Raw genomic sequence first — 14,548 nt, 5'->3', positions numbered from 1 at the left:
GCCCTTTTTTTTTTTTTTTAAAAGATTTATTTATTTATTTATTTGACAGACAGAGATTACAAGTAGGCAGAGAGGCAGGCAGAGAGGGAGAGAGGAGGAAGCAGGCTCGCCACCAAGCAGAAAGCCTGATGCGGGGCTTGATCCCAGGACCCTGAGATCACGACCTGAGCTGAAGGCAGGGGCTTTAAACCCACTGAGCAATCCAGGCGCCCCTCAGGCCTTTTTGTTTTTGTTTTTTTTTTTTTTTTGAGAGAGAGCGAGCACAGGAAGGGGGTGAGAGGCAGAGGGAGGAGGAAGAGAATTTCAAGAGGGCTCCATGATCAGTGCACAGCCTGATGCAGAGCTCTTACAACCGCAAGAACATGACCTGAGCTGAAATCAAGAGCCACTCACCCAGCCAACCGGGCCACTCAGGAGCCCTAGTATTTCAGGCCTTTGCTTAATCATTATTCTCCCACGATCCCTTTTAAAAAATAGCCCCTCTCCAGCCTATCTTATTTTTCTTCACATTTCATCACCTGACATACTGTGTGTCTATGTGGTGTGAGTATATTTACTCTCTCCCACCCCGACTCCCCCACTATTCCGTAAAGAGCAGAGACTTTTTTTTTGGAGACTGTTTTGTTCACTCTTCTCCTCCATCTCCTTGGACACTGCCTGAGATATAATGACAATCTAAAGCAGTTGAATGAAGTTCATCATAGCATTATTTTATACCAATGAAAAACTAGAATAATCTAAATTTCAATTCGTGGATTCATTAATTAATAAGTAACTGAAACCTTATTGGATGATGAGAGCAGATAGTTGCTTAGTTAAGAGAAAGTTAAAGTACGAGCTAGAAATTTTGGTTATTGCTGTACTCATCAGGGGTCTTGTTAGGTTCCACAACCCATTCAGACTCACAAAATTACCACAAACATGTTTGGTCCAATCTGTTCAGAAAAATAAAGGACAGAACCACAGCGCACTGGCAGGGCAGCCTCACGTGTCCCTCTTGGTGGCAATCCTTGCAGCACTCATGTGGATGATACCGCACCCACCATCCAAAAGTTAGGAGACCCACAGGCTGCAGGTGCAGGAGCTGCTTCACTTAGTGCCCCATGAGAACTGGTTCTCTCTTGTACCAAGGCCACAGAGTTTCCATGGTCCCCACAACAGACATGCATTTATAAGAGCAACTGTGCAAGGAAGTCCTAGGTACATAGGGTGAACAGTGAGGTATTGATATTCTCCCAATCCAGATCTGATGACCCCTAACTCGGGGTCAATTTCGCCATGGTAATGTTCCCTTTAGTACAACAGACATCAACAGTTATCAGGTTAACAGGTGTGGCAGATTATATTTTTAGAAAATAGAGACAGCAGTATTTCTGGTGCTACAAACTCTTCCAAAACCTTGCCACGTTCCTATAGAGAGAGGGACTCCATGTTCCCTCCCCTTGAAACCAGAGCAAACTGTGACTGCCTCGATGAACACAATGATAGAGATGATGCACGGTGACTTGCAAGCCTAGGTCATGTAAGATGCTGCAGCTTTGGTTTGGCTCTCTTGAGATGTCTGTCCCTGGAATTGAGCTAGCAGGTTATGGAGAGGCCTTGGCTCAGTGTTCTGGCAAAAAGCCCCAAATATAGTCTCAACCAGGAGCTAGCACCAGCCACTGGAAAGTACGTGAGCAAAACTTCCGCTTGCGCTGCCCTCACTAGTGCCGAGTGGGGCCGATATGGCTACCTCCACCACGCTCTGCTCAAGCCATGGGATGGTTTGTTAGGCCACAACACGTAACTGGAAGATTTTGCAATCTAGAAGTTGGGTACTACTGTAACAAAAAACCTAAAATGTATGGGAAACCTTTGGGTATTAGGGAGTGGGTGGAAACAGGAAAGACCTTGAGGCAAGTATACATGAGAAACTAGAGCCTCAAAGAGACTTAGAGTCTGAGGGCCCTCAAAGCCGCTATAAGGGAGAACTTTAGGAAAATCAAAATTACTGGAAGCTGCAGGAAAGGGGACTTCTGTTTAGCAACACTGTTGTTTGTAGTAACATGGAAAACAGGAAATACACCCAGGGAATTGGGTAAGCCAGTCTAAGGAGACTTCTAATGTAGGAGGTACCTCTTGGCTTCTTAGTTGCGGATGATAAAATTCAAGAACACAGAGATAAGAAAAAACTTTACCATATAAAGGAACCAAGATTTGCTGGAATCAAAAATAAAACATTTTTCCTTCTTAGCTCCTCCAGGAAGGAAATGATGCTAAAATTCAGAAATGGCTTTGGATACGATCTCACTGATATGTGGAATTTAAGAAGAAGGCTGAGGATCATTGGGGAAGAGAGGAAAAAATGAAACAAGATGAAACCAGAGAGGGAGACAAACCATAAGAGACTCTTAATCACAGGAAACAAAACTAAGGGTTGCTGGAGGAGAGGAGATGGAGGGATGGGGTTAGTGGGTGATGGATACTGGGGTGGGCATGCATTGTAACGAGCACTGGGTATTATATTAACACTGATGAATCCTAGGCCTGTACCCCTGAAACAAATAGTATATTATCCATTAATTAATTAAATTTAAATAAAATTTAAAAAAGAAAAAAGAAATAGCTTCTGAACAGAGATCAAATTCACTGCAGTGTCAGGAAAACAATGTTTAATGATAAAGTCATGGGTATCACTACAAAACCCCTTGTTAAAATCTTAGATTTTTTTTTCAAAGATTTTATTTTTAAGTAATCTCTATACCCAACATGGGGCTCAAATTCACAACCCTGAGATCAAGAATTCCATGCTCAGGAAATTTGAGGGGCTCAGTTAATCATCTGCCTTCAACTCAGGTCACGATCCCAGGGTCCTGGGATTGAGCCCATATGAACCCTGCAGCAGGGTCCCTGCTCAACAGGAAGGCTGCTTCTCCCTCTCCTGCTCCCCCTGCTTGTGCTCTCTCATTCTATCAAATAAATAAAATCTTAAAAAAAAAAATTTCATGCTTTACCAACTAAGCCAGAATTTCATGCTCTATCAACTAAGCCAGTCAGGCTCCCAAAGATCTTAGAAAGATTTAAAATGGTGCCTTAGGGAACCTATGAACAGACAACAGGAATTCTAAGAAACTAATAGCTGTGGTCCCACAGGCTTGCACAGGGAGTTCAATGCAGAATAGGACCTAGATTCTCAAACAATGCCCTAAGGCACCCTGGAGCACCATAGGGAAACACAGCCATCAGTCAGTGCCATGCAAACTACTAAGTCAAGGTGGTTCCCAGTGTTAACACAAGACCACCGCATTCCTTTTGATGATATATTTTTGTGAAGATGCTTTTCTGGCGGTTGCTATGATAAAAAGCAAGTACCACTCCCCCACCCCAATCAATATGAAAAAGGAAAGTATCCAATCTTATCCAGTAGAAGTCCTAGGTTATACCATAAAAACAACACAAATTCTTTCTGGCTCACTTTCTTTTGAGACACTTGCCTTTGGAACCCAGATGCTACGCAGTGAGAAAGCCCAGCCCGCACAGTCCTGCACTAAGGTCTCAGCTAACAGCTAGCTTCAACTGTCAGAGTTATGAATGAGCAAACCTTTAACTGATTCCAGCCCCTGGACTTCCAAGTCTTCCAAGGGTATGGAAAGCACAGAGCAGAGATTAGCCTTTTCCACTGTGTCCCGTCCAAACTGCTTGACCCACATAATCCATGAGCTTTAAAAATGGTGGTGGTTTTTTTTTTTTTTTTTTAAAGATTTTATTTATTTATTTATTTGACAGACAGAGATCACAAGAAGGAGAGATGCAGGCAGAGAGAGAGAGGAGGAAGCAGGCTCCCTGCTGATGTGGGGCTTGATCCTAGGTATCCTGGGACCATGACGTGAGCTAAAAGCAGAGGCTTTAACCCACTGAGCCACCCAGGCGCCCCAAAAATGGTTGTTTTATGCCACTACATTTTGGAGTAATTGCTGTGCAGCCACACTAACTTTATCAACAGCTGTTTAATATATAATACAAATAAAAAACTAAAATCAGGTCATACATGGAGCCATGACAATTATCATGAATCAAAGATGATTAACCCAAATCTGAACATCTCGGATCCCTTAAAAAAAGAAGGTGGGGAACAAAATCATTAGATACCTTAAAAGCAATTTTTTTTTTTTTTTAATTTGAGAGAGAGAGACAGAGAAGCAGGCTCCCTGCTGAGCAGAGAGCCTGATGTGGTGCTTGATCCCAGGACACTGGGATCATGACCTGAGCCGAAGGCAGAGGGTTAACCCACTAAGCCACCCAGGTGCCCTAAAAACAATGTTTTAATTAAGTAAACTCTATGCCCAATGTGGGGTTCAAATTCAGGGCCCCAAGATCAAGCACTACATGCTCTTTAGGGCTAAAGGACACATTTTTATTTTATTTTTAAAAAAGATTTATGTATTTATTTTAGAGAGAGAGAGAGAAAATGGAGGGAAGCAGAGGAAGAGGAACAAGCAGACTCCATGCTGATCATATAGCCCGATGCAGGGCTTGATTTCACAACACCTAGATCATGACCCTAGCCAAAACTAAGAGTCTGAGGCTCAATGAACCGCGCCACCGGGGAACCCCTAAAAGATCAATTTTTAAAACAAATGTATCTCGTTCACCAATATTTTGATGTAGGACCAAAGCCCTTCTTTGAACAGAAATTCCAACATGTATCTTATATATACGCACTGCACCATAGAACATCCTCCAAGAGTTCCAATTTTGGTTTCTTTAAAGTGGAAACTCAGATCAAGAACTTAAAAAAGCTTACAAAGCATTCTGAGTGCAGCATTTTCTTACATTTTTCTGCTTGTCTCATTCATACCTAATTAGAAGGGAATTAAAAAAAATTTGTTATGAGTCTTTGCAAAATATTCAATTTATTTTAACCATTTCTATAATAAATAATTAAATTATATAATTGTAATAAAAAACCACAATGGGTCACAAACAGGTCTGGAAGCTTAAAAAAAAAAAAAAACCCTGTCGATAAAGATAGATATATATATGTGCATGTGTGTGTGTCTAGATCATCTAATTCTACATACTTTTATTTACTATTTTTGGTTTATTTTGTTTCTAAAAAGGAGGAGGAAGATGGGGCACCTGGCTCATTCCGTTAGTAAAGCATCTGACTCTTGATCTCAGGGTTGTGGGTTTGAAGTCCACATTGGGTACAGAGATTATTTAACAATGAATAAATAAACGGAGGTGAGGGGGTACTTATGATGGGCATACACTGAATTAGCTTATTCTCTATCACCCAATTAGCATTCCAAGGATGGTTTTGATACAATGGGATACAATACAGAAACCAGTAGTTTCATAAAAATACTAAGTCATTCTGGAAAGAAGAAATCTACATAGCAGGAGCCTGGGTGGCTCAGTCATTAAGCGTCTGCCTTTGGCTCAGGTCATGATCCTGAAGTACTGGGATGGATCCCCACATTGGGCTCCCTGCTCAGCAGAAAGTCTGCTTTTCCCACTCCCACTCCCCCTGTTTGTGTTCCCTCTATTGCTATGTCTCTCTCTGTTAAAAACCTTTAACTAAAAAAAAAAAATCTACATTAGCTGCTGATTCTGCTAAGAGACGTCAAAGATGGGGTTGTTTAAGCCACATACCTTATTACTATTTGAATCGATGACATCATCTGTGTAAGACTCACCATTATTTAAGTATCATTAAAACAAAACACTGTCATTTAAACTACAACACAATGCGAAAACATTATTAGAATCAGTGAAATAGCGGCACCTGGGTGGCTCAGTAGTTAAGCATCTGCCTTTGGCTCAGGTCACGATCCCAGTGTCCAGGACGCTGGGATCCAGCCCTATATCTGGCTCCCTGCTGAGCAGGAAGCCTGCTTCTCCCTCTTCAGCTTCCCCATGGCTATGTTCCTTCTCGATCATAAATAAATAAAATCTTAAAAAAAAAAAAAAAAAGAATCAGTACTCTTTTCACAAGCACAAGTAATTACAATATTCTGAGGAAACCTCATAAGCTGTGAGCACTGATAATTACTGGTCAAAGGAAGTCATATAAAACAGTTCTAATCAACATGCTTAAATTTTATCCTCAGTGGAATTTTTAAAATGGAAATTTCAAACCCAGTCCTTCAGAGACATGAGGCTACCTCCAAATCAGGATATAAGCAATTTGGTAATTAACAGTTAAGAGAAGCAATTAAGTTGCAGTTAATAACACTGATGAATATGTAAGAAAACGTGTGGAATTCTCAATTAGATCATGACTCTCCTCCTCTCTAGATTGTATGCAGGTGTCCCCTTCCTATTTAAAGATTTTTCCCCCCTTTTAAAAAATTTTTAAGTAGGCCACCCCACCCTCGCCCAGGGTGGAGGCCAACACTGGGCTTTAACTCGTGACCTGGAGATCAAGACCTGAGCTGAGATCAAAAGACAGATGCTTAACCAACTGAGCCACTCAGGCTCTCTCTCTCTCTGGCTGCCTCTCCGTCTACTTGTGTGATTTCTCTCTGTCAAATTAATAAATAAAATCTTTAGAGAGAGAGAAAAGAAAAGAAGGCTAACAGTATCTTTCATGTGCTAGAGTCTCTGTGTTTACAGACTAAGTCTTCATGTAGAATCTCCCAGGTCCTCTAATTTCAATTTTTTTTCCCTCAAAGAAAAAGGAGTTTCAAAAATTACTTTCAATGTAATTGAAATTCAGTTCAATTTACCTCTTCTTTGGGGCATCCTCCAGAGTTTTTTGAAGGCTGCCAATTGTAGCTTCCACACTCTTGCGTTGTCTTCTGCTGGATGGCTTTGTTGTTTGTACATTTACTGTGCTTAACTCAATTTTCATGCCCTTAATAATATCTAACAAGTCTTTTTTTGTATTCTCCTTTACACTCTCTTGGCTCTCTGTTTCTTTGGAAATCCCATGCGTTGGAGCAGACTGCTCATCTTTCTTGCTATAATTCACACTGTTAGTGCCAAAGTTTCTTTGGACATTATTTTTTGTCCTAGAAAGAAGCATTAAAGAAAAAAAAATGAAAAATACAATCCAAAATAATAAAGGAAGGATTCAAAACACTTCTTTTATGTGTTTTTAAAATTTTCTAATTCGAATCCTTCCCTTTTGTTTTTATTATTATTCTCAGCAACCGTAACAAGGGCAATGTAACATTTAAAAAAAAAATTTATTTATTTGACAGGCAGCTATCACAAGTAGGCAGAAAGGCAGGCAGAGAGAGGAGGAAGCAGGCTCCCCGATGAGCAGAAAGCCCCATGCGGGGCTTGATCCCAGGACCCTGAGATTATGACCTGAGCCAAAAGCAGAGGCTTTAACCCACTGAGCCACCCAGGCGCCCCAAGAGCAATGTAACATTTATTGAATATATATTATGTGCTTAGTCTGGTGCAAAATATTTATTACATTTCCTCATGGCCGCAACAACTCCGTATTACCCCCATTCTGCAGATAAGGAAAATAGAAACCAGAGAAGCAAAGTGATTTACCCAAGGTAATGTAGTGCAGGGCTCACTGAGGCCTCACATACACTGGTGAGTCACAAAGGGGTTACAGGTGTGCTGAGACTGACTGACCACCTGGTCCTTGGGGTAGCTGGGTGATGCCTTGGGTTGCTAGAGCTCCTGTCTGTTGCCTCCCTCCATTTACCTCAAGGTTTGACACAAGATCATTTTCTATGCATTCTGTGACATTTTAAAAAGGTGGTAACTTTGTGATCCACCATCTGTGGTGGAAATATCACCAAGATGAAAGATTTTCATAAAAACCTTATGGGGAAAGACCACTTTCCAGGATGAACCCTCAGATACAATAGAAACTGTAAAGGCCAAGATTCGGGATAAAGAAGGAATTCCTCCTGACCAGCAGAGACTGATCTCTGCTGGCAAGCACCTGGAAGATGGACGTATACTGTCTGGCACAACATTTAAAAGGAGTCCACTCTTCATCTTTGGCTGAGACTTCACCGTGGTTCTAAGACAAGGAAGAAGTCTTACACCACTCCCAAGAAATTCTTCAGAATTCCTCATGAGAGAAAGAAGGTTAAGTTAGCTGTTCTGAAATACTATAAAGTGAAATCAGAAGTGCCCTTCAGATGGATGTTGTGCTGGAGTCTCATGGCTAGCCACCGTGACAGACATTACTGTGACAAGTGTTGTCTGACCTATTGCTTCAACAAACTGGAAAACAAGTAATTGTGTATGTGTTGATAAAAGACATGAACTATGGGGTGCTTGGGTGGCACAGTGAGTTAAAGCCTCTGCCTTCGGCTCAGGTCATGATCCCAGGGTCCTGGGATTGAGCCCTGCATCGAGCTGTCTGCTTAGTGGAGAGCCTCCTTCCCTCTCTCTCTGTCTCTACCTGCCTCTCTGCCTACTTGTGATCTCTGTCAAATAAATAAAATCTCAAAAAAAAAAAAAAGACACGAACTAACATTAAAAAAAAAAGGGTTCCACAGGCTGCCTGGTTGGCTCAGTCAGGTTAAGTGTCTCCCTTTGGCTCAGGTCATGACCTCAGGGTCCTGGGACTGAGGCCCACAACACTCTTCTTGCTGGGGTGTCCACTTCTCCTTCTGCATGCCGCCCCCCCCCCCGCTTGTGCCCTCTCACTGCCTTTCTCTCAAATAAGTAAAAATAAAACCTTAAAAAAAAAAAAGGTTGCAAAAACCATGAGAGAGTTAATAAATTGCAATTTACTATTCTCAAACCCAAACTAACTACCAAGTCCTTCTTCTTAACATGATATAATACTACCTCTTTAAAAGGTATAAAAATACAAAAATTTCTTTTTTTAAAAGATTTTATTTATTTATTTGACAGAGAGTTCACAAGCAGGCAGAGAGGCAGGCTCCCTGCTGAGCAGAGCTCGATCCCAGGACCTTGAGATCATGACTTGAGCCAAAGGTAGAGGCTTAACCCACTGAGCCACCCAGGCGCCCCCAGAAATTTCTATTAATAAAGAAAAGTTATTTTCTTTAAAAAACATGTCTGAGTATTATTCTAATGTCTGGGTGTTATTCTAATCTGATCAACTTTCTCATTGAGCTGCATGTCATTTAACCAATCACCATTTGTAAACTAAGCTGAAATGGACCAGTAAAAAGGATACTGGTACTTTCCACTTTTTTCATTAAATACATTTGTGAAAAAGAATGACACAAATGATTACATCTATTTCAAATTCATGCAAAAGATCTGCCAAATCTAAGTCACCCAAAATTTTTGGTGACAATTATTTTCTAATAATTTATTTGACAATTTATTTTCTAATTTTTTTTTGTGGTGTTAAAAACCTTTTGATACTTGATATTGAAGAACTTTTTTTTAGAGATGCATTTACGTATTTGAGAGAGAAAGCGTGTGAGCAAGAACGCAAGCACCAACAGAAGGGGCAGAGGGAGAGGAAGAAAGAATCCCAAACAAGCTGAGCACGAAGCCCGATGTGAGGCTCGATCTCAGGACCCTGAGATAATGACCGGAGCTGAAACTGAGCCAGACATTTAACCAACTGCACCACCCAGGTGTCCTGATACTGAAGAAATTGAAAAGCTAGGGCACCTGGGTGGCTCAATCACTTAAGCATCTGCCTTTCTCTCAGGCCACGGTTCTGGGATCCAGCCCCACATCCTCCATATGGGGCTCCCTGCTCAGTGGAGAGCCTGCTTCCCCCTCTCCCTCTCCCTCCGCCCCTCCCCCTGTTCCTGGGTGTGCTCTCTCTCATACTCTCTATCCCAAATAAATAAATCTTAAAAAAAATATATTAAAAAAGTAACAAGCTAATGAATGTGTTAGATTAGAAAGGTAAAATGTACAAAAAGTCATTCATTAAATACAATGAATATATGAATATCTACTCTGTGCTGGATACTATACTATGCATTGACGATAGGATACAATAGTAAATCAGAATCTCAGGGTCCCTATCTTTCTGAAGCTAACAGGCTAGAACACTGTTTCTCAAACTTCAATATGCATAAGAATTACCTAGGCCTCCCACCAAGGAATCCTTATTCAGTAGCTTTGAGGAGGGACGCAAAGTGTTTGCATTTCTAACAAATTTCCAAGTAATACTGAATTTGCCCATCAGAGGACCACATATCTGAGGAGCTACGTGACACACGTCCTTTAGTCTTTACAATCTTACAGGACAGGTTTCACTACTTCTGTTTTATGCTTAAAGAGGTTAAATCGGTGGTTCTTAACCTTTAGGGATCATCTGAATTACGTAGGGAGCTTATTTAAAATATATTCCTGAGTTGCTAAGTTTGGTATGCTGCGCAAGGACCTGCATTTCACCACGATGCCACGTGCTTCTGATACGACTCACCTCAAGACCGCATATCAGACCCTGGGCTACATATCATATCAACTTCTCAAAGCTAGCCAATAGCAATATCAGACTAGGGACCCTTTAATGAAAGAAAAAAATGGCTATTGCCAAGAATTCTGAAACAAACTATTTGATCTGCTTATAAAAATGTGAAAGGCTATCAACTAGAGGCACTTAACAATTAGAAAGCAAAACTAATTACATAATGATGATCTTTATAATCAGTACAAGGATCTTCATCATATCATTCAATATATGGTACAATTCAGTTTAGGAAAATATTCATAACCTCCCACCAGGGCTTGTTTCCACTCAGAGCATTTCATCAGCACTTCAAATACAACACATCCAAAATCACATTCAAGAGCTCCCCTCTCACACTGACTAACTGTTTTTCACCCTTCTGTACTGAAGGGGCTTCTTACTGTTAATAGATATTTTGAATTCTAAAACTATGACATATTTTAAAAGCTTTCTCAAAGGTGCTCTTCAATCTTCTATTAACATTAACAGTACACCTGTCTTGTAGGGTAGCCTGCTTAAATCTTTTCTCTACCTTACCCTTATTTCATATTTCACCTCATATCAATTCTACCTGTGCAATTGTTCTCCTCTGTCCAGCTACTTTTCCCCATCTCTATTGCTACTAACCTGCTTTGAGCTACACTCAACCATAGTAACCCTGGCTCCAAATCGTTCTGCTTGGACTACATGCAGTAGAATTTGGTTTCCATAATGAGTTCTTGGAGAATAACCAGCAAGACGAAGTATGCATGACTACTTTTCTTGCCTGGCTAGCTCCAACCCTTGGTCCCCCTTTAGATTTTATCAGACTTCTTTTCCGGAAAGGATACTCTGAACCTCTCCTGCAACAGTCAGCTGTCCGGACTTGCTCACCCAGCCACGACTGGAATTAATAAAGCATTCCGCGCTGCCCACACCATCTCAGCTTCACTCCGCTAAACTTGATTTGCATGCTTGGTGAACTACAAGCTTCGTGGTGGCAGAACTGTTGTTATTCGGGGTTTAACGCCAGTATCGGTACAGTGTGAGTACTTTAAATGACGAATCAAAGAAAAAATGGAGGCAGGAATGAGACCGTTATAGTCTCGGGAAGTTAAAAAAAAGAAAAAAAAAAAAAAAGGAGTGGGTGAGACAACTTTGCTTCTGGAGCCCGGACTGAATGGAGGGAGGCGTGGCGGAGCGCTCGGGACAGGAGCCAACCTTGTACCCCGAGCTCTGTTTCTCACCCCGTTATGACCTTGGGCAAGTCATGTTAGCTTTCTGGGATTTCCCGTTCCTCAGCTTTAAAGCAACGGCCTCTGAGATCCCGCGGGCGGGAACATCCACCCCAGGAAGCGGAGAAGGACCACTGAACGCCCCGGAGGTCGCCTTGACACCCGCAGGGCCAACAGCGCCCCAATGCGGTACCTGACCGTTCCGTGCGGAGCACCGAGTAGCACAATCGCAGCCTCTGAGCCTCCAGAGCATAAAGGGAAGCGGGAGAGAGGGCGCAGAGGTAGGATCGCCGAGACCCTCGGAAACATCGCCAAGACACAAACGCAACTGGGAGCACAAACGATCAGGCCGTCCCTCTGCCAAACACGTCCCCCGCTCTCTCTTTCCGTTCCGCCGCCTGGTGCGTTCCTTCCCTTCACGTTCCGGTGGGCAACAGGGGCCTGTATCTGAGTTCCGGCCTCGTCCGCGGCCCGGCCCCGTCAGCGGCGTCCCGGCGTTTCTATTGGCCTAGGTGGAGTGGATGCCTGAGTTCAGCTAAGATGCGCCGGTTCGGGCATCAGGACCAGCGCGGGAGAGGAAGAGAGTGGAGGAAGCGATCTAGTGTGCAATACTACTTTGAGGGGCGGGGAAGAGGCGGAGAACTGACCCCACTGGGCGCTGTCTGGGGGAGAAGGTGCACAGCGTTCATCACATTCTCAGAATGGCCCCTGGCCACAAGGTTAAAATAGAAAAATTACCCTGGAACATAGAAATTAGTATTTCTTTTCAGTCTCTGTTCTTGATGTAGCGTCAAAACATGAGACGTGTATGTTTCTTCGCCCGCCCTCCACCCCAAAATTGTTTCAGAGAGAAAAATGAGCAAGAGAAAGGCGTGGCTTCGTCCTGCCCTTGAGGAAGGCCACGAGGGCTGCACGAGGGGGGTCAGACCTCGGCGTGCACGAGCAGAATCCCCGGCAGAAGGCCGGCTGGTAGGTCACGCGCGAACCTCTGGACTGCACTTGCATGGTGGCCGCCGGAGGCTGACGTCAATTTTCCCTACCGTTTCAAGAGGGACTCAAGATTGGTGGCGAGTGTTTCGTAAACGGAAATACAGAAAAGCGTAGGAGTCATAAACATATTGAGCAAAATGTGCCTCATGAATTAGTAAGGACTGAAATTTACCCTAGCTCAACTTTCTTCCTTTCTTCTTCTTTTTTAAATTCTTAAATAAATTTTTGTAAGATTGATCGATTGATTTTAGAAAAACTGAAAGATTAGGGAAAGGGGCAGTGGGAGACAACGGCCAAGCTGACTCCTGCTGAGTGCACAGCCAGAGGTGGGCCTCCATCCCAGGACCTATGAGATCGGGACCTGCATCCAAACCAAGAGTCCAACACTCAAAAGACTGAGCCACTCAGGCGGCGCAGACTCTCAACTACTGCTTTCCGAAAGAGGTCTTTAATGATTACCCTAGTTAAAATAGCCTCCTGCACCACCCAGTCCCAGTCTCTGGCAGGGATCCCTGTTGTCTACCAATCCCCATATGCCTCATCCTCTGGAGTTTTCCCTCTTTGTGGCTACAGAAGAAACATTTCCCAGTCTTCCTTGCAGACAGGTACCTCTACATTTATCAACAGAATGTGAATAGAAGTGATGTACCCATAAAAAAATGGGCACAAATTCCCCTAAAACTTTTCCTCTTTCCTCCTAGTTGGAATACAGACAAGATTATAGGAGCTGAAGCAGCTAGGAGATGGAGAGATGAAGGCTTTCAGAGATAAAGGTGAGAGCCACCCTACCTCTGTCCCTTGCTGCCTCCTCCAGACTCTCACAGAGGAAGGGGGGAGGCGAACCCATCCTTCTTGTTTAAATATATTTCTCAGTTTCTCTGTGACAGGTAGTCTAGATTGTATCTTAACTAAGGTACCCTCTATGCCAAAACCTTGTTTCATCTTCTACAGAGTACCACCAATGGAAATTTATCTCAAATTTATGTGCTTTTGTTATCTCACTCTGATAGAATGTGTGTTCCGTGAGGGAATGGACTTTGTCCTATTCACTGCTGCAGTGAATCTATCATATGACGTGCCTGTCATATGATAGATGCTCAAAAGTATTTGGGGGAATACATTAATTATTTCCAAGTACAAAATAGGTGCAGAGAGTTTAGGAAATTTGCCCAACTTCTTGCCGCTAATCAATGGCAGAGCTAGATTCAAACTCAAACCACTTAACTCTGATATTCTTGTTCATCTTGGAATACCGAGATTCTAGCAAGAACCTAGGAGATTTTGGTGCAGGTGGTCTTCAGACAGAATTTTGAGATAAACTACAATCACAGTGTGGCTTACTTAGCTATTTATAACTCTACATTCACTTAGGATACACATAAATACAAAGTGTTATAATTGGTGTACTATTAAAAGTGATGATCAGACTATTACTTCTGATGAACGTCAAAGTCCTAATGCTCAGCAAACAGAGCCAGACGTAAGAGGCCATACACTGTATGATTCTGCTTCCATAATAGTGTGAAGAAGACACAGCTAAAGGGAAGAAATCAGATCAAAAGTTACCAGGAAGTGGGGATGGAAGGAGGGGATTGGGTACAGCAGAACATGAGGGAACTTTTTATACTTATTGAAATACTCAGGGCGTCTGGGTGGCTCAGTGGGCTAAGCCTCTGCCTTCGACTCAGGTCATGGTCTTAAGGTCCTGGGATTATGCCCCACATCGGGCTCTTTGCTTAGTGGGGAGCCTGCTTCCCCCCCTCTCTCTGCCTGCCTCTCTGCCTGCCTCTCTGCCTGCTTGTGATTTCTGTATGTCAAATAAATAAATAAAATATTAAAAAAAACTTGCTGAAAAAAAACTATATCTTGATTCTGGTGGGGGTCATGGCCTTTCACACTTACCAAAACTCAAGACTTGTACACCTAAAATGTGTGATTTTTATTGTATGTAAATGATATATCTCAGCAAAACTGATTTGAACAGAAAAGT

The 14,548-nt window shown here is 42.5% G+C and overlaps 1 protein-coding gene and 1 pseudogene across 5 annotated transcripts in view; one reads left to right on the top strand and one right to left on the bottom strand.

Annotated features, from left to right (window-relative positions):
* The window catches only part of MRPS31 (mitochondrial ribosomal protein S31), a 34,163-nt gene extending 21,624 nt beyond the window's left edge, over positions 1-12,539 (bottom strand). For 2 of the 5 annotated variants that reach the window (XM_059144134.1, XM_059144133.1), the window contains exons 1-2: positions 11,762-12,539; positions 6,711-6,995 (exon numbers count right to left, since the gene is read on the bottom strand). In XM_059144134.1, the coding sequence (XP_059000117.1) occupies positions 6,711-6,995; positions 11,762-11,877 (401 nt within the window). In that variant the 5' untranslated portion in view covers positions 11,878-12,539. Of the gene's footprint in view, positions 1-6,710; positions 6,996-11,227; positions 11,341-11,761 lie in introns of those variants that run through there. The other 3 variants (XM_059144131.1, XM_059144132.1, XM_059144135.1) reach the window with 3 other exon arrangements.
* Positions 7,417-8,203, top strand: LOC131814088 (ubiquitin-ribosomal protein eS31 fusion protein-like; annotated as a pseudogene).
* Positions 12,540-14,548: the final 2,009 nt, after the last annotated feature.

The sequence above is a fragment of the Mustela lutreola genome, chromosome 13 (genome assembly GCF_030435805.1).
Source record: "Mustela lutreola isolate mMusLut2 chromosome 13, mMusLut2.pri, whole genome shotgun sequence".
NCBI lineage: Eukaryota > Metazoa > Chordata > Mammalia > Carnivora > Mustelidae > Mustela > Mustela lutreola.
The sequence above is the reverse complement of the archived record's forward strand: the minus strand, read 5'-3'. Positions and strand labels throughout refer to the sequence as shown.